Source organism: Canis lupus, chromosome 23 (assembly GCF_011100685.1).
Source record: "Canis lupus familiaris isolate Mischka breed German Shepherd chromosome 23, alternate assembly UU_Cfam_GSD_1.0, whole genome shotgun sequence".
In the NCBI taxonomy this organism is placed as follows: domain Eukaryota; kingdom Metazoa; phylum Chordata; class Mammalia; order Carnivora; family Canidae; genus Canis; species Canis lupus.
In genome coordinates, this window is record NC_049244.1 from 8,213,205 (window position 1) to 8,233,092 (window position 19,888).

At 37.3% G+C, this 19,888-nt stretch overlaps 1 protein-coding gene across 4 annotated transcripts in view; it reads left to right on the top strand.

Annotated features, from left to right (window-relative positions):
* Window positions 1–19,888, top strand: part of OXSR1 (oxidative stress responsive kinase 1) — a 95,263-nt gene that overhangs the window by 44,672 nt on the left and 30,703 nt on the right. For all 4 annotated transcript variants that reach the window (XM_038570442.1, XM_038570441.1, XM_038570443.1 and 1 more), the window contains exons 5-6: window positions 4,206–4,261; window positions 17,322–17,431. In XM_038570442.1, coding sequence (XP_038426370.1) covers window positions 4,206–4,261; window positions 17,322–17,431 — 166 coding nt within the window. The remainder of the gene's footprint in view (window positions 1–4,205; window positions 4,262–17,321; window positions 17,432–19,888) is intronic.

A 19,888-nucleotide genomic window follows, 5' to 3' on the forward strand; every position in this document is an offset into this window, starting at 1 on the left:
TTACAACTTCTCATCTTTATTTCAGGTCCATTTGTGTGTTAACCTGGTAGATCGAGTCAGATAATTTTCCTACATTTTCACTGTGTTCCTGCCGAATCTCTTAAGGCTTCAGAGGTTTTAGCTAGGGTGAACAGGTTTCTGAATTAGACTTCTTTTCTCGCTGTATCTACCTACTCCAATATTTTTCCCTTTAAAGAGTTTAGCTCTAACAGAAATGTTGGCTAGTCAGTTTAAGATACCTAAACCTAGTGTATTTTCCAGCTTTCATTTGATTCATTGCTTGTGTTGAACTTTTTCAGGTTTTCCACAAACTGCATATTGATGAGTCATGCAAATGTTACAGGCAGTAACTTGTGCTGTGTACTAAGGAAATAGTCAAGCATGTCTGTGATACTCTTTTTCATTTTACAAGGAATTTGTAACTTTGGTGCAATAGTGACACGTGAGAAATGGCATTAAGCTGTGAAAAACAAAACTCACTGTTCTTATTTAAGAGTGGATGGTGGATTTAACTGTTGGGACTGATGAGTTACTTGATATTATTTGTGGCAGGGGAAAAAAAAAAGGTTCTTAAGGACTCTATTGATTTGCATATACTTAGTTACAAATCTTTTCCTTGAAAGATCAGTTGTCTTGTATACCAAGATAAACTGGTATGTTTGATTGTCCAGTGAGTGAGCCATTTAGCTTTGTGGTTCTCTTTTGCTTTTATTCCTGGAAGTTGTTCTACAGATTGCACTTTGGTTTGTTTGTTTCTTTTTTAAAAAAGATTGATTTATTTATTTTAGAGAGAAGGGGAATGTGCAAGTGTGAGTGGAGGAAGGGCAGAGGGAGAGAATCTCAAGCATACTCCCTTGTAAGCGTGGAAGCCAATGTGGTGCTCGATTTCATGATCCTGAGATCATGACCTGAGCCAAAATCAAGAGTCAGATGCTTAACCAACCGACTGAGCCACCAAGGCACCGCTGTACTTTGGTTTCAAATAGGAAACAGGAACTGATTATCTGAGTTGTTGATCAGGAAAAATAGTCACTCAGAGTGCAGGCTCTACTGAAAATGGATTAGTCTCTTCACTTATGAAAGCCAAAAGCTTATAAAACATTATTTAAATAGATAATACATATATGTGGCTTAAAAATTGAAAAAGCACAAAATGGTATAATAAGTCCTGTCAGTATCAACTGTTCTAAATCATGTGGTGCCATGTACTCTTGATAATGATGTGATGAAAATAGCACTTTACTTCTGTGGAGAATTCCACTAGAGGGACATCCTACAAAATATTTGAGCATTACTCCTCAAAACTGTCAAGGTCATCAAAAACAAGGAAAGTCAAAAAACAGTCACAGAAAAGAGGAACCTAAGGAGACAGTTAAATTTACTGTAGAATCTTGAATGGAATCCTGGGACAGAAAAATGACAAAAAAACTCTTTAAAATTCTGAGTAAATTGTGGACTTTAATAATAATGCATCAGTACTGCTCTCATTAAATGTAGTAAAAGTACCATACAAATGTAAGATGTTAACAACAGTGGAAACTGTAAAGTGTGGTGAAACTCCTTTGCACTATCTTCTCATTTCCTGTATAAATCTAAAACTGTTCTAGAAAAATAAGATATTCTTTAAAAAATCTTCTTTCTTTCCTGAACCTCTAGTACCCTGGTCTAAAGGGAATTACTTTTTTTTAAAAAAAAAAAAAACAGGGAACTTTAGTATAAATAAGAGGTCCTGGGGGACAGGGAGGGCCCCGAGGGGCTTCCATAATTTAACACTCTTCAAAAGCACAAACAACAGCAGGGGCAGGGTGGGGACCAGGGCAGTAAAGGGAATCACTTCTTACCATTTTCTTGTGACTCCTTTGGGAGAGATTTTATGCCAATATGAACACATTATATGCATATTCTTCTCTCTTCTTAAAAATAAAAAAGACAATGCAATATACACACATAATATTATTTCAATTAATATGTTTGGTGGTTTTTCCACATTATCTTATATATTCATTCCTATGGATAGTATTTCATTATATAGATACACCACAGTTTAACTGATCTCCTGTTACTGAATAGTTAGGTTGTCTTGTTTGACTGCAGGTGTATTAGTTTATAACCTTAACATTTGCAACAGAGTTAGGAGGTGGGAATTGAGGTTTGGGATGGTGAGAAGGGAATAATAGTCCAGTTTTATTTTGGTATTTAGTTGGATTTATACATTCATCCATTTAATTTAATATTCCACTTATCCCTGGAAAAGGATTTGAGGAAGATTGTGTCTGTTTATTTAAATCTTTTTGATGAATATCTGGGGGATGCTTCCTATATACTAATCATAATGCTAATAAGTAAGTGCAGGTGATACAGGAATCTGTTCAAGTACAGGTCCAGATCTTAGCTTATGGTGAAAGAGACAGCTCCAAGAATATAATTGTATTTTTGTAGTCTATGCTAACACTGTGCTGCAGAAACACAAATGAGGAACTGACTATACATTTTGAGTTTTCGGTGTCATTCCAGATAAACTCAATGATATGAAGGTTCAGATAAGCTTAATGATATAAAGGTTCATGGTTGACTCAGTTGGATGTTTTTGTCATCAAGGGAAGAGAAGGTCCTCAGTTTTCTCCTGCTTGTAGTATCTGGAGTCAGAGACTTTATGTTAATAGAGTAGACTTAGTCTGCCTCCACTCTAAGTCAAGTTCTGGGAGAAATGTCCTGTAAATTGCTTGGATTTATAAGCAGTGAAGAATACTCAGCAACATGATTACCTTATGCTTCAGTATGCATTCAGGAAAAGTATTGTATACTGTAGTTTGGTGAACCTGCTACACACAGTTGTGAAACCATTGTTGTTTTTTTTCCCCCCAGGAATGGTTATATCTAAAGACACAGGGAAAGGATGAAGTGTTGTGCTTTTTACAACCTGGTTCCTTTTCATGACAAAGCCTTCCTCCATGAGCTAGCCTTGCTCTTCTTTCTTGTCTAGCTTCAAAGACTGGCTCTCTTTTGTTTATTTAATTATATATTTATTTTTAATCACAAAATAAATACATGATTGTATTTCCACAAGATATTCAAGCACTGTTTCCCTTGACTCCAATTCCATTCCTCTCCAAAGAAGGAACCATTCATTGCTATCATTTGGTATATGTGGAAAGAGTGTGTGTGTGTGTGTGTATGTGTGTGTGTGTGTTTTACATTAATGATGTCCTACAAAATGCACTATCCTCTTACTTGATTTGTTCACTTAGTAGTGTGTATTAGACAGTATTCCAGGGTATAACATGTTGATTGACCTTATTGCATTTTATAGCTATAACAAAATTTGTTCAACCTTTCTGCTGCTGTTGGCCTTCTAGGTTGTTATCATTTTTGGTTTATTATTATGAGCAATGCTGTAGTGGCTTCCTTGTGCATTCCTTGTACAATGTAGGGGTTTCTCTAGGTTATTAAGAAGTGGATTTGCTACTCATGAGATTTAGGGGTTTTAAATTTTGCCAGATACTGCTAACATATTGTCGCATGAGAAAAACAAGTTGTAGATTTGATTGGATAGCATGACACCATTTATGTTGGAAGAAGAGCCCAGATATGTCACAAGAACATATTCTATTGACTGGACTGTTAATAGTTGAAATTTTGAAGAGAATACTAGGCTTCAGAATGGTAGTCAAAGGGACTTAGGGCTTTTCAGTGATGTTTAGGTTTTTATTACAAGAATGTGTCCATGCCCTATTTGAATTATGAATAGTTACCAATAAAAATAAAAAGAATGTTTGAATAATTTATATCTATTTTTATGCCTTGGGCAGAGAATAGTCCCTGTTTTTAATCCATTTAAAATTTTGATCATTTATTAGGATGTAGAAAAAAAATCAGTGTATTTCAAAAAGTGGAATTAGGTGATGTTACATGAAGGGTCACATTCTTTGGCCACTGGTATCCCAGTCAAGTATTTAATCATCTTGGATTTTCTGAATTTTATAGTAAAAAGATATCTGTTATTGTAACTTTCTGTTTTTAATATTTAGATTCTAGTAAAAGTGACTAAATTTAAAAAAAAATTTACTATTGACCTTAATTCTCCTTAATGTAAAATAGAGTATTTAAATATTGCCAGTGTTGTGTGAATACAGTAAACAATTGCTTAAATTATGTGACTCCAAAGAATAGGTGTTTTTTAATGTATAACTTCTTTTTCCTTAAAGAGATGTGAAAGCTGGAAATATTCTTCTTGGAGAAGATGGCTCAGTACAGATTGCAGGTAATGATTAGTATTTCTTTTTATTTTGATTTAATGGTCAGTAGAACTACCTTACTTATCTTTTGTGTTTTCAGAGCCAGTTTTCTCTTCTAGTGCCTGGACTCTATCTAGCCAAGCAGCCTATATTGGCACATCCCTGCTGATTCTCAAGATACCCTCCACTATTTATCCTTCATTGTTGATCTCAGACATTTTTCTCTGTCCACTAGTCATTACCTTCCAGTTTTCACTCCTTACCCCCAGGAGTCATCTTCTATGGGTTCTCATAGCAGTCTTTGCTTTCCTTTGAAGGAAAAGTAGTCAAGAAACCGCACTGTGTTTATAAATTAATATGCTTTAGTATCTGGTGAGAGAGGTGATACAGAGCTACTTCTGTCCTGGGGTGATTGGGGTATTTGCCAGTGAGGAGGAGGCATTTGAGAGGTGCAAGTGCACATTTGGTAGATTTAGAGCCGAAGAGATAAGATAGGATATCTTATTAATTATGCCACTCAATGGCATCTAGAATAGTGAATTCTTTCCAGAAGGTTTTCAGTTTACTTTGCCCAGATCCAGTAGAGGATAAGATATGGTAAGTCCGAGGCCTGCCAGGGATCCCTGGGTGGCGCAGCGGTTTAGCGCCTGCCTTTGGCCCGGGGCGCGATCCTGGAGACCCGGGATCGAATCCCACGTCGGGCTCCCGGTGCATGGAGCCTGCTTCTCCCTCTGCCTATGTCTCTGCCTCTCTCTCTCTCTCTCTCTCTCTCTGTGTGACTATCATAAAAAAAAAAAAAAAAAAAAAAAAAAAAAACTTTAAAAAAAAAAAAAAAATTCCGAGGCCTGCCAGAGGTGACTATGCTGGTGAAATACCCCTCCTCCAGGCTGAGACTCTGGAGTGGCCTTACAGCAGGATTGTTGAGTAAGTTGCTCATCTGAGAAGGCCTTGGCTTGGTCCCTCCCACACTGCTGGGACAGTCAGGTGTTTGACAGGAGGAAGATAATCACCCAGACCATAACTTACTTCTTCAGCTTTAGAGGATAATTTAGATGCACTTCTTCCTTCATGTCAACCTAGAAAGTATTTTAATGAAGCCACATAATGCTTTAGCATTAAAGAAAATATTGATAAATTTGGCTCTTTTAAAATTCACAGCTTCTAGGGACTCCTGGGTGGCTCAGCGGTTGAGTGTCTGCCTTCGGCTCAGGGCATGATCCTGGGGTCCTGGGATCGAGTCCCACATCGGGTTCCCTGCATGGAGCCTGCTTCTCCCTCTGCCTGTGTCTCTGCCTCTCTCTCTGTGTCTCTTATGAATAAATAAAATCTTAAAAAAAATAAAATAAAATTCACAGTTTCTGTTTATTGAAAGAGGGGCAAATGGCTAATCATCATTAATAAGCAAAAAGACAAACCACAGAATAGAGAAGATATTTGCAGCATGAATAATGGATGTAGGGCTCAAATTTAGAAGAATTCATTAAGAAAAATCAGATAAAAAATGGGAAGACTTCCCAAATGAAGACATCAAAACATAAGTGTAATAAAAGGCGTTCAGCCTTACTAATAATCAGTTAAGTGCCTAGTACAGACATACCTCGGAGATACTGTGGGTTTGATTCCAGACCACCACAGTAAAACCAATATTGCTTTAAGGCAAATCAAATGAATTTGTTGGTTTCCCAGTGTGCATAAAAGTTATTTACACTATGCTAAAGCCTATTTAATGCACAATGCAGTATTTCTAAAAAAAAAAATATATATATATATATATATATACCTTAATTAAAAATACTTTATTGCTAAAACATGCCAACCATCCTTTGAGCTGATCTCAGTGAGTCATAATCCTTTTGTTGGCATAGGGTCTTGTCACCATGTTGATGGCTGCTCATTGATCAAGGTAGTAGCTGCTGATGGCTGAAGTGGCTGTAGCAGTTTCTTAAAATAAAGTAACAATGGCATTTGCTACAGCAGTTGACTCTTCTTTTTATAAATGATTTCTCTGTAGCATGCAGTGCTGTTTTACCCACAAAAGAACAACTTTCAAGATTGGAGTCAGGGGATCCCTGGGTGGCGCAGCGGTTTGGCTCCTGCCTTTGGCCTAGGGCGTGATCCTGGAGACCCGGGATCGAATCCCACATCGGGCTCCCGGTGCATGGAGCCTGCTTCTCCCTCTGCCTGTGTCTCTGCCTCTCTCTCTCTGTCTGTGACTATCATAAATAAAAAAAAAATAAAAAAATAAAAGAAAAAGCTTTAAAAAAAAAAAAAGATTGGAGTCAGTCCTCTTAAATCTTGCTTTATCAACTAGGTTTATGTAATATTCTAAATCCTTTGTTGTCACTTCAACAATCTTCACACATCTTCACCAGCAATAGATTCTATCTCTAGAAAACACTTTCTTTGCTCATCTATAAGAGGCAACTCTTCATTTGTTCAAGTTTTATCACAAGATTGCAGCAGTTCAGTCACATATTCAGGGACCACTTCTGATTCTAGTTCTCTTGCTATTTACACCACATCTGTAGCTATGTCCTCCACTAAAGTCTTGAACCCCTCAAAGTCCATGAGGGTTGGAATCACTTTCTTCCAAATTCCTGTTAATGTGATATTTTGACCTCTTCTCATGAATCATGAATGTTCTTAATGGCATCTTGAAGAGTGAATTCTTTCCATAAGATTTTGAGTTTACTTTGCCCAGATCCAGTAGAGGAATCACTAGCCTTATAGAATGTGTTTATTAAATAATAAGACTTATTTTTTAAGATTTTATTTATTTATTCATGAGAGACAAAGAGGCAGAGACATAGGCAGAGGGAGAAGCAGGCTCTTCATGGGGAGCCTGATATGGGACTAGATCCCAGGACCCCAGGATCATGCCCTGAACTGAAGGTAGATGCTCAACCACTGAGCCACCCAGGCATCCCAAGTAATAAGACTTAAAAGTCAGAATTACCCCCTGATCCATGAGCTGCAGAATGGATGCTGTGTTAGCAGGCATAAAAACAATATTAATTTCATTGTACGACTCCTTCAGAGCTCTTAGGTTACCAGGTCATTGTCAATATTTTTTTAAAGATTTTATTTTAGAGTGAGTGCATATGGGCAGAGGGAGAGGGAGAGAATCTCAAAGTTGATGCTGTGCTGAGTGCAGAGCCCAACATGGTTCTTGATCTCATGACCCTGAAATCATGACTTGAGTCAAAACCAAGAGTTGGATGTTTAACCAGCTGAGCCACCCAGGCACCCCAGTGAGCAGTAATATTTTGAAATGGATCTTTTTTTTTTTCTAAGCAATAGATCTCAACAGTGGGCTTAAAATATTTAGTAAACCCATGTTGTAAACAGACGTGCTGTCATTCAGGCTTTGTTCTTCCATTTACAGAGCACAGGAAGAGTAGATTATTCTTAAGGGCCTTAGAATTTATGGAGTGGTAAATGAACATTGGTTTCAGCTTAAAGTCACTAGTTGCATTAACCCTAAACATGAGAGTCAGCATGTCCTTTGAAGCTAGGTATTGACCTCTCTAGCTAAAAAAGTCCAAGATGGCATCTTCTTCCAATAGAAGGATGTTTTGTCTACATTGAAAATCTGTTGTTTAGTGTAGCTACTTTCATGTATTAACTTAGTTAGATATTCTGGATAACTTGTTACAGCTTCTACATCAGCACTTGCTGCTCCACCATGCACTTTTATGTTATGGAGGTGGCTTCTTTCCTTAAACCTCATGAACCAACCTCTGCCGGCTTTGAGCTTTTCTTCTGCAGCTTCCTCACCTCTCTCAGCCTTCCTAACATTGAAGAGAATTAGGGTCTTGCTCTGGATTAGGCTTTGGCATAAGGGAATGGCTGGTTTCATTTTCTGTCCAGACCACTAAGACTTTCTTCATATCAGCAATAAGGCTGTTTTGCTTTTCTTATTCGTATGTTCACTGGAGTAGAATTTTTAATTTTCTTCGAGAACTTTTCCTTTGCATTCACAACTTGCCTAACTGGTACAAGAGGCCTAGCTTTTTGCCCACTTTGGCTTTCAACGTGCCTTCCTTATTGAGCTTAATCATTTCTAGCTTTTGATTTAAAGAGAGAGACTATATGACTCTTCCTTTCACATGAACACTCAGAGGCTCTTGTAGGGTTTTTAATTGGCCTAATTTAGGGACACCTGGGTGGCTCAGGGCGTGATCCCGGGGTCCCGAGTTCAAGTCCCACATTGGGCTTCCTGCATGGAGCTTGCTTCTCCCTCTGCCTATGTCTCTGCCTCTCTCTCTGTGTGTCTCATGAAAAAATAAATAAAATCTTTTTTTTTTTTTTAATTATTTACTTGACAGAGATTGAGAGAGAGAGAGAGACCACTCACAGTAAGGGGAGTACAGGCAGAGGGTGAGGGAGAAACAGGCTGTCTGCTGAGCAGGAAGCCTGATGCGGGGTTTGACCCTAGAACCCCGGGATCATGACCTGAGCTGAAGGGCAGATGCTTAACCAACTGAGCCACCTAGGCGCCCTGAAAAAATAAGTAAAATCTTAAAAGAAAAAAAGGCCTAATTTAAATATTGTTGTGTGTCAGGGGATAGGGAGGCCTGAAGGAGAGGGAAAGATATGGGAGAATGGCTGGTTGGTGGAGCATTTAAAACACAACATTTATTAAGTTTGCCTGGTTTGAGGTGCCCCCAAAACAATTACAGTAGTAACATAAAAAATCATTAATCACAGATTCACCATAAGAAATACAATAATAGGGATCCCTGGGTGGCGCAGCGGTTTAGCGCCTGCCTTTGGCCCAGGGCACGATCCTGGAGACCCAGGATCGAATCCCACGTCGGGCTCCCAGTGCATGGAGCCTGCTTCTCCCCCTGCCTATGTCTCTGCCTCTCTCTCTGTCTCTCTCTCTGTGACTATCATAAATAAATAAAAATTAAAAAAAAAAAAAGAAATACAATAATAATGAAAAATTTTGAAATATTGCAAGAGTTATGAAAATGTGACAGAGACAAGAAGGAAGCAAATGTTGGAAAAATTGTGCTAGTAGACTTGTTTAAAGCAGGGTTGCAATAGACCTTCAGTTTTTAAAAAACACAGTATTTGTGAAGTCTAAGTAAGGTGAAGGAGTAAAAAACAAGGTATGCTTGTAAAATAACATTGGGATGCCAAGTTACATTGGCTGACAGGCAAAAACATCTGACACCACAGTTGTTAGTGTCATTGTAGAGCAAAGAAAAATCTCATATTCCTATAGTGGGAGAATAAATTAGTGCAAACACTATATTAAGTTGAAGTATGCATACCCTAAAACTTTGGCTTCTCGGTGTATGGCCTAGAGAAAATGATGCTTATATGTGCCATAGTGCTCATAAGCATTAAAAGTTTGAAACAGTCCAACATCCTTCATTAATAGAATGGATAAATATAAATAAATTATGGTTAATATATGTATTAGAATACTATATAGTGATGAATGTAGATGGAACTACAACTACATTCAAAAGCATTAATAAGGTATAAAAAGATAAGGTGAAAGAAAACAGTCAAAATAGAATATATAAAAAAAAATAGAATATATAGCATATGAATTCGTTTATATAGGTTCAAAACCAAGCACAAGTATGCTATATTGTTAGAAAAGTAAACCCAAGTGGCAAAAAACTAAAGAAGAGAGGATTCTGGGAAGATGGTGAAGTGGAAAGCACCTGGAATCTCTCCACAGCTAGACGACAACTAAACCAGCAGAATCTGTTTGATATAACTGTTCTATAATTTTGCAGTTCCTCAGAAGGTATGTAAGTTCTAGGAGAAGACTTAGAAGATAAATTGCAGTTAATTTCAATCAATTTCAGAGCTATATATCCCCCAGCCATCAGTCTCCTGGCAGGCAGCTGGGCACCTGTTTTTGGAGCAACTTGCACAGAACTTTTGGAACCCACCGTGGGCAAAATGGACTCTGTCTTCCAAATATCATGGATCTGTGCTCTGATCATTGATTGCTGCTTCTGATCACATTGGTACAGATAAAGAGGCAGACAACCATTGGTGTGGCACTCTCTCCCCTCTACGGGATTTAATAGAGCAACACCTGTTTTTCCTTCCCTTCATTTTTCTCTTCTTCCCATTTTTGGAGCCAGACATTAAAAAATAACTACATTGGTGGGGAAAACTGGAAAATGATTGCATATGCCAGGAAAAGGTGCAAAAAAGTCCTAAGAAGAGCTTGCTTATACTTCAGGCTGATGCTTGACACAGAAATAATCTATAACAACCAAAATAAAAACAATTTACAACAAAAAAAAGCATCAAACTTTGGGAGAGGGAGATAATCTGATTTCTAGAAGAACCACATCATTAGACTCAATTGTCCAATTTTCAACAAAAAAATCACAGGGTATTCAATGAAACAGTAAAGTATAGTCCATTCAAAGGAAACGAATAATAAAAATGGTCTCTCTATCAAATGAAAAAACTTTGATAAGAGATCTACTAACAAAAATAAAGGAAGATATGAATAAACTCAAGAAAACAAGTATGGATAAAATGGAACTACCAATAAGGAAAAAGAACCTAAGAACAAAAACGATTCTGGAGCTAAAAGGTACAGTAGTTTGTATTATGAAGTGAAAAGCTTACTAGAAGGATGCAAATGCAGATTTGAACTGGCTGAAAAAAGAATTGATGAATTTGAAGGCAGGAAAATGGAAATTACAGTGTCTAAGGGAAGAAAGGACAAAGATTGAAGAAAAGTGAACAGAGCTCAAGGGACCTGTTGGACACCATCAAGCAGACCAATATACATGTGGGAAGTTCCAGAAGGATGAGAGAGAAATGGGTAGAGAATATTTGAATAAATAATGGCTGTAAACTGTTGAAACTTGATGGAGAATATGAATATAAATATCCAAGAATCTCAGTGATCTCCAAGTAAGATGAGCTCTAAGTGATCTACAGAGATACCTTATAATCAAACTTATGAAAGCCAAAGAAAAAGAATCTTACAAGCAAGAAGATAGGAGTGACTCATCACATACTAGGGATCCTCAATATGGCTGTCAGCAGATGTCTCATTGGAAACTTTGGAGGCCAGAGGGCAGTGGGCCAATGTATTCCAAGCAGTAAAAGAAAACATAGTTAAGAATCCTATATCTGGTAAAACTATCCTTGAAAGTGAGGAATAAATCAAGACATTGCCAGATAAACAAAAGCTGAAGAAATTTGTTTCTGATAGATATACCTGCAAGAAATGCTCACAGGAGTCCTGCAAAGTGGAACAAAAGGATACTAGACAGCAACTTGCTTCACTTCTTTTTTCCTGCATGACTACATTACTAAAAAAAAAAAAAAAAAAAAAAAGAGTATTACTGTTAACTAGTTTGTAAATCCAAAATACGTTTGCTACTTAAGAGACCAATGAACTTAAGAGTTAATCAATTCATCGTTTTGAGCACACAATGTGTTAAGATGTAATGTTGTGAGAGTAACCAGCAAGGGTGGGAATAGTGCTATAAAGAAGAGATTTTGTGTTACTGAAGTTAGGCTGTTATAAATTCAAGATTTTTTTGGAAAAAAATAACTTTTTTTTTTTTTTCAATTAAGTGATCTCTATATCCAACATGAGGCTTGAACTCATGACCCCGAGATCAAGAGTTCAGGCTGTATTGACTGAGCCAGCCAGACATCTCCTAGGCTAGTATAAATTCATATTAGAGTGTTATAACTTTAGAATGCTAAATGTAATCTCTAGTAACCAAAAAATAAATAGTTATGGAATATAAACAGAAATGAGAAAGAAAACTAAGCATTTCACAACAAAAAGTCAACTGAACAGAAAAGTAATGCAGGAAATGAGAGACAAAAAAGCAAGAAGACATATGGGAAACAAATAGGACAATGACAGAAGTCAGTCCTTCCTTATCAGTAATTGCTTCAAATGTAAATGGATTAACTCTCCAATCAAAAGACAGAGATTGGCAAAACAGATCATAATACTTAATCCAACTATATACTGTCTATAAGGGACTCACTTTAGATCCCAGATACAAATACGTTGAAAGTGGAAGGATGGCAAAAGGTTATTCCATGCAAATAGTAACCAAAAGAGAACAGAGGTAGCTATTTTAATATCAGGGAAAATAAACCTTAAGTCAAAAAGGGTTACAAAACAAAGACTTTACCTATTAATAAAGTTTCAGTACAGCAAAAAGATATAACAATTATTATTTGTACACATAATAACATACCAACAAAATATATGAAGGAAATACTGACAGAACTGAAGGGAGAACTAGAACTAGATAGCTCCACATTAGTAGTTGGAGACTTCAATATTCCATTCACAAAAATGGATACAACAGGACAGGATTAAGGAAATGAAAGACTTAATACAATACACTACACACCTAGAGCTAACAACTCAACAGGATTGAGATACACCTTCTTCTCAAGTACACATGGTGTAGACCATGTTAGACTGCATATTAAGTCCCAATAGATTTTATTTTATTTTTATTAAAATTTATTTCTTTATTTTAGAGAGAGAAAGAGTGCGCATGAGCCGGGGTGGGGGGTGGGGGGAGGGAGGGAGTGAGAGAATCCTGAAGCAGACACCTCCTTGCTGAGTGTAGATCCCTACGTGGGGCTTGATCCCAGGAGGATCATGAGATCATAACCTGAGCTAAAACCAGGAGTTGGCTGCTTAACCAACTGGGCCACCTAGGCACCCCAAGTCCCAACAGATTTTAAAAGATACTGTTAAAAGATATATTGAAAAGATACTACTACTTCAAAAGATACAAAATACTTCATCTGACTGCTGTGGATAGTTAGAAATTAATAGCAGATGACTAAAAATTTTACAAATTTGCAGAAATTAAACAACACACACTCAACCAATGGATAAAGGAAAGTTTCACAAGGGAAATTAAAAAATACTTAGAGATGAATGAAAACAGAATCACAATATATCAGAACTTCTGGGTCATAGCAAAAGTATTGCCAAAGGGCAAGTTTATAGCTAGAGACACTTTATTTAAAAAATAAGATAGCGAACCAACCATCTTACTTTATGCCTCAAGGAACTAGAAAAACTAAACCCAACACTTAACAGAAGGAAGAAAATAACAAAATTTAGAGAAGAGATAAGAAAAAGAAAAGCAGTAGAAAAAAAAAAAAAAGAAATGCAGTAGAGAGGTGATTCTTTGAAAGATCACCAAAATTGACAAACCTTTACCTTGATGAACTAGGGAAAAAGAGAAGATTCAAATGACAAAAATCACAAGTCAAGTAGATGTATCAGACAAAGTAGACTCTAGAACAAAGACCATAAATAAAGAAAGGCATTACATATTCATAAAGGGGTCAGTCTGAAAAGATAAAACGTCTGTAAATATTTGTGCACCCAACATGGAAGCATCTAATTATGTAAAGTAAATATTATTAGACCTAACAGAAGAAATAAACAGTAATACTGTAAGAGTAAGGGGCTTTAATACTCCCATTTAAATCAGTGGATAGATGATTTAGACAGAAAATCAAGAAGGAAACATCAGCTTTAAATAATAACGTTAGATCAGATAGACTTAACGTACATTTATAAAACATTCTATCCCAAAGCAACAGAATACACATTTTTCTCAAGTACACATGGAACATTTTTCAAGACAGATCATATGTTAGGCCACAAAATAAGTCTTAATAAATTTAAGAGGCCTGAAATCAAATCAAGCATTTTTTTCTATAGTGGTATGAAACTAGAAATTTATGTGAAGAAAATGGGAAAATTTACAAATATTTGGAGATTAAACAACATGCTACTGAACAACCAATGGGTCAGTGAAGAAACTAAAAAATACCTTGTGACAAATGAAAATGGAAATGTAACATACCATATTTATTGGATGCATCAAAAGCATTTCTTCTCCCTACCCCTTGAATCACCTATTTCTTGGTTCTAAGAGGGAAGTTCATAGTGATAACGCTTACCCCAAGAAATAAAGTCTCAAGCAACTTTATATCTCAAGGAACTAGAAAAAAAAAAAAAAGAAAAAAATGAAACCTGGTTAGCAGAAGGAAGGAATTAACAAAGACTAGAACAGAAATAAATGAAATAGAGACTACATAATGACAATAGAAAAGATCATTGAAATTAAGCTAGTTCTTTGAAAAGATAAACAAAATTGGCAAATGTTTAGCTTAGATTCACCAAGAAAAAGGATTTAAGTAAATAAAATGAGAAATGAAAAAAAAATGAAAGAGAAGTTACAACTGATATTATAGAAAGGGCAAGAGACTATTATGAACAATTATATGCTAACAGATTGGGCAATTTAGAAGAAATGGATAAATTTCTGGAAACACACAACCTACAAGACTGAATCATGATGCATTAGAAAGACTGAGCAGACCAATTACTAGTAAAGAGATTGGATCAGGAATCATAAACCTCCCAACAAGTTAAAGTCCGGTACCAGACAGCCTCACTGGTGAATTCTACCAAACATTGAAAGAATTGATACTAATCCTTCTCAGTCTCTTCCAAAAAATAGTAAGGGGGGGAACTTTTTATTTTTTTATTTTTAAAGATTTTATTTATTCATGAGAGACACACAGAGAGAGAGAGAGGCAGAGACACAGGCAGAGGGAGAAGCAGGCTCCATTCAGGGAGTCCTACATGGGACTCAATCCCAGGTCTCCACGATCACACCCTGGGCTGCAGGTGGCGCTAAACCGCTGTGCCACCAGGGCTGCCCGAGGCAGGTACTTTTTAAAACATATTTTATGAGGCCAGCATTACCTTGATACCAAAACCAGACAAGAATGGCACAAGAAGGGATCCCTGGGTGGCGCAGCGGTTTAGCGCCTGCCTTTGGCCCAGGGCGCGATCCTGGAGACCCGGGATCGAATCCCACATCAGGCTCCCGGTGCCTGCTTCTCCCTCTGCCTGTGTCTCTGCCTCTCTCTCTCTCTCTGTGTGACTATCATAAATAATTAAAAATTAAAAAAAAAAAAAAAAAAAAAAAAGAATGGCACAAGAAAAGAAAATCACTCTGATGGACATAGATGCAAAAGTCTTCAACAAAAATATTCGTAAACTTGGGATGCCTAGGTGGCTCAATGGATGAGCGTCTGCTTTTGGCTCAGGGCGTGATCCTGGGGTCCTGGAATTGAGTCCTGCATTGGGCTTCCCACAGGGAGCCTGCTTCTCCCTCTGCCTGTGTCTCTGCCTCTCTGTGTCTTTCATGAATAAATAAATAAAATCATAAAAAAATATATTAGTAAACTCAGTTCGGTAATACATTAAAAGGACCATCCACCTTGATGTAGTGGTTATGTCAGGGATGCAAGGATTGTTCAAAATCTGCAAATTAGTATGATATACCACATTAACAAAATGAAGGATAAAAATTATCATTTCAACAGATGCAGTAAAAGCATATAACAAAATTCAACATATATGTATTTTTCTCTATAAAGCCAGTATAGAGGGACATACCTCAACATAATAAAGGCTATGTATGATAAGCCCACAGCTAACATTATACTTAATGGTAGAAAACTGAAAGCATTTCCTTTAAGATCATGAGCAAGACAAAGATGCCCATTCTCACTATAGTATTGGAAGTACTAGCCAGAGGAGTTAGGCAAGAAAAAGAAATTAAAGGCATCCAATTTAGAAAGCAAGAAGTAAAACTGTCACTGTTTGCAGATGACATGATACTAAATATAGCATACCCTAAAGCTCCATCAGAAAACACAAACAAGCAATTTATCATAAAGGAGTCAAGAGTATACAATGGGGAAAGGATAGTCTCTTCAATAAATGATATTGGGAAGATTAAACAACCACATATAAAAGAATGAAACTAGAGCACCATCTTATATCATATGCAAAAATTGACTTCAGTGTAAGACATGAAATCATAAAATACCTAGGGAACATGGATGGCAGGCCCCTTGATCTAGGTCTTGAAACTGACACCAAAAGCAAAAGTAACTAAGGCAAAAATGAACAAATAGGAGTATCAAACTAAATATCTGCACAGCAAAGAAAATCAACAAAATGAACAGGCATCCTACTGAGTGGGAAAAAATATTTGTGAATCATATATCTGGTAAGGGACTGGTATCCAAAATACATAAAGAATTTGTACAACCCAATATCAAAAACTGAAAAATACATTTAAGAAATGGGCAGAAGATCTGAATAGACATTTCTCCAAAGAAGACATACAGATTGCCAACAGATAAATTGAAAAGATGTTCTACATCATTAATTACTAGGGAAATACAAATGAGATCCTCACACACATCGAGATAACATCTCACACCTGTTAGAATGGTTATTCTATTCCAAAAAGACTGGAATCAACAAGCATTAGCAAGGATGTGGAAAAACCAGTACCTTATGTGCTGTCCATGGGAATGTAAATCAGTGCAGCCAATGGAAAACAATATGGAGGTGCCTCAGAAACTTAAAAATAGATCTGTTGTATTATCTAGCAATTCCACTTATGGGTATTCAAGGAAAATGAAAACACTAACTCAAAAAGAAATGTGCATGATCACAGCAGTATTATTTACAAATAGCGAAGAATATACAATGGGGAAAGGACAGTCTCTTCAATAAGTGGTATTGGGAAAATTGATACAATGGGATAGTATTTGGCCTATAAAGGAAACAAATTCTGTAATATGCTACTAGATGGATAAACATCAAGGACATTATGCTAAGTAAAATAACTCAGCTACAAAAAACAAATAATATTGTATGATTTTACTTATACGAGGTCCTTAGAGTATTCAAAATCATAGAGGCAGAAAGCTAGAATGGTGGTTGCCAATGGCTGGGGAGAAGGAGAATGGGGAATTATTGTGTAATGGGTACAGAGTTTTAGTCTGGAAGGGTGCTAATAAGAATGGATTGGAGCAAGGAGGAAAATCTACTGAGATAGTGATGTGTGAGGGTGGAGAGTGGAATGAGGGACCTTAATTTAGTCAAGAATTTCAGTGGAAAAAAGAAAATGTCATGTTGTTTTTATGTAAAACTATGTCATTTTCCTACCCATCTGTGTTAGTTCTAATACCTTGGTCTTGTATCTATTTCAGACTTTGGGGTTAGTGCTTTTTTAGCAACTGGTGGTGATATTACCCGAAATAAAGTGAGAAAGACCTTTGTTGGAACTCCTTGCTGGATGGCACCTGAAGTTATGGAACAGGTACTTTGTCTTTTTTAAATGGTGTATGGTTTTGTGCAGAATGGTGGAAAACAGAGTAGTGTCTGCTTTTGGTTGGTGTACAGGTTCCCCTACTAATGGAAAGTAGTTTGTTCTGTGAAACCTTTTGTAAGCTGAAATGGTACAAAGCAAAGAAGAAATTACCACTAATTTATTTTTTTCAATAATAAATTTATTTTTTATTGTTCAATTTACCAACATACAAAATAACAACCAGTGCTTATCCCGTCAAGTGCCCCCCTCAGTGCCCGTCACCCATTCACCCCCACCCCCCGCCCTCCTCCCAATTACCACTAATTTATTTGTAAAAATTTTATAGCATCCCCAGACCCCAAAATAACCTCATTTAGGCCTTTCTGATACCACAGAATGTATCTTGCTATTGAACACACAAAATAAATTGAGATAAAGCATAGATGCTCACAGTTGAAAGCTATGGTGGCCTGATGCTGAGTGTAGTTCCTTGGGAAGGAGCCTGGTGACACCAGTCTCACTGCTCGGTATGGGCACTTCCTCTATAATAGCTGACTAGAAAGCAAATACCGAATGTCATTTTCACTTTTTTTGTAAAAGTGAAAATCCTCTTCCAATTTCTTTTGATGGCGTAAACACGTACTACCATAGATCTTTCATATAAGCCAAATGGCTTAATGGGAACTTTGAAAAGTAGAGGATACGAGTGCAAGGTTAACTTTGGGAACTTTGGGAAATACAAACCAATAGCTCTTTACAAATGATATATGAAACTAAAGATTTATGCCACATATGATCTAAGGAATAATATAATGAAGATTGGCTTAATAGTTTCCATGTTACAAATTAAATGACCTAATCTTTGTACATGTAGTTTCACTGCTATGGTTCTTGAAGGACTAGTTTTGCCCACAACCACATTTCCCGTTTGTTCTCCAACAACTACAGTCGGATGTTGCTCATCTAATCATCTTACGGAAACTCTGCTAATTCTCAAATCAGTGCTTATTTCTTATTCCTTGTCAACAGTGTTCTCTTGTCATTTGAAATAGTTGATCATTTCCACCTTTACTTACGTCTTTAGCTTCCCTAGTGTAGTTTGCTCATTCTTCCCCTACCTCTCGAGCCAGGCTGTGTCTCTGACTTTTTTTCTGCCTTTCCTTTTATTTCCCCGGACCTCGTTCTTAAATTCTTCTCTCACTAGTTAGTCTTATCTCCACTTCCTACCTATTATATTTTCTTTTTAGTTTTTTGTGTCCTCTTTTTAAAGATTTATCCACTCGCTCATTCATTCATTCGTTTCTAAGTAGGCTCCACAGCAGTGGGGGGGCTTAAACTCAACCCTGAGATTGAGAGTTGTGTGCTCTACAAACTGAGCCAGCCAGGTGCCCCGAAAGATTTTTTTTTTTTTATTCATAGAGTTGCAGAGAGAGAGAGAGAGAGAGAGAGAGGCAGAGACACAGGCAGAGGGAGAAGCAAGCTCCATGCAGGAAGCCCAACGTGGGACTCGATCCAGGGTCTCCAGGATCACGCCTTAGGCTGCAGGCGGTGCTAAACCGCTGCGCCACCAGGGCTGCCCCGCTAAAGATTTTTTTTAAGGTTTTATTTATCTGAGACAGGGAGCGTGACCGAGCCAGGAGAGGGATAAGCAGACTCTCAGTGCAGAGCCCAATGCAGGGTTTGATCTCATGACCCTGAGATCATCACCTGAGCCAAAATCAAGACTGAGATGCTTAACTGACTGAGCCACCCAGGCACCCCCACCTAAAGTTTTTATTTTTTTTTATTTTTTTATTTTTTTTAAGTTTTTATTTTTAAATAATCTCTACACCCAAGGTGGGGCTTGAACCCACAACCCCAGGATCAAGAATTGTATGCTCTACTAACTGAGCCAACCAGGTGGCCCCCACCTATTATGTTTTCTAACTTATATCCATGCCAGTCTTATTTCCTAAGCCTCTAGATGGAGGTTTCTAGCTTCCTATAGATGTTTTATGTAAATGTCTTTTAAGTATATCAAAGTCAGTATGGAGAACTGAATTCACTTTTAATTTTAACTCTGTTGTATGTAATACCTGTATTCATGCTTTTGGTGGGAAGCACTCCCACTCTGCAGATGCTGAACACCTGACATCGGACTGGTGAGACTGACAGCAGTTTATTAGTCACGTACACACACAGCTGCAGGGAGGACCACACTACACATCACACGGAGGGCTGCACTCCGAAAGAGAGTGAATAAACAGTTGCCATGGGAAACAGCCTTTATAGTATCAAGAGAGTGAGGTGCCTCTTGGTTTCCAGATTCCTTGTGAGGGTGACTGGCTTGTTTGAATAATTCTGAGGGCTGTTAGGGAGCTGAAATCTGCTACTCAAGCCTGAGCAAGAACTTGGCCTGGCCCAGTTAATAAGCAGGGTTGTTGGGCAAGGGACCTTATCCTTAGAAGACTGGGGAGAGGAGGGGAA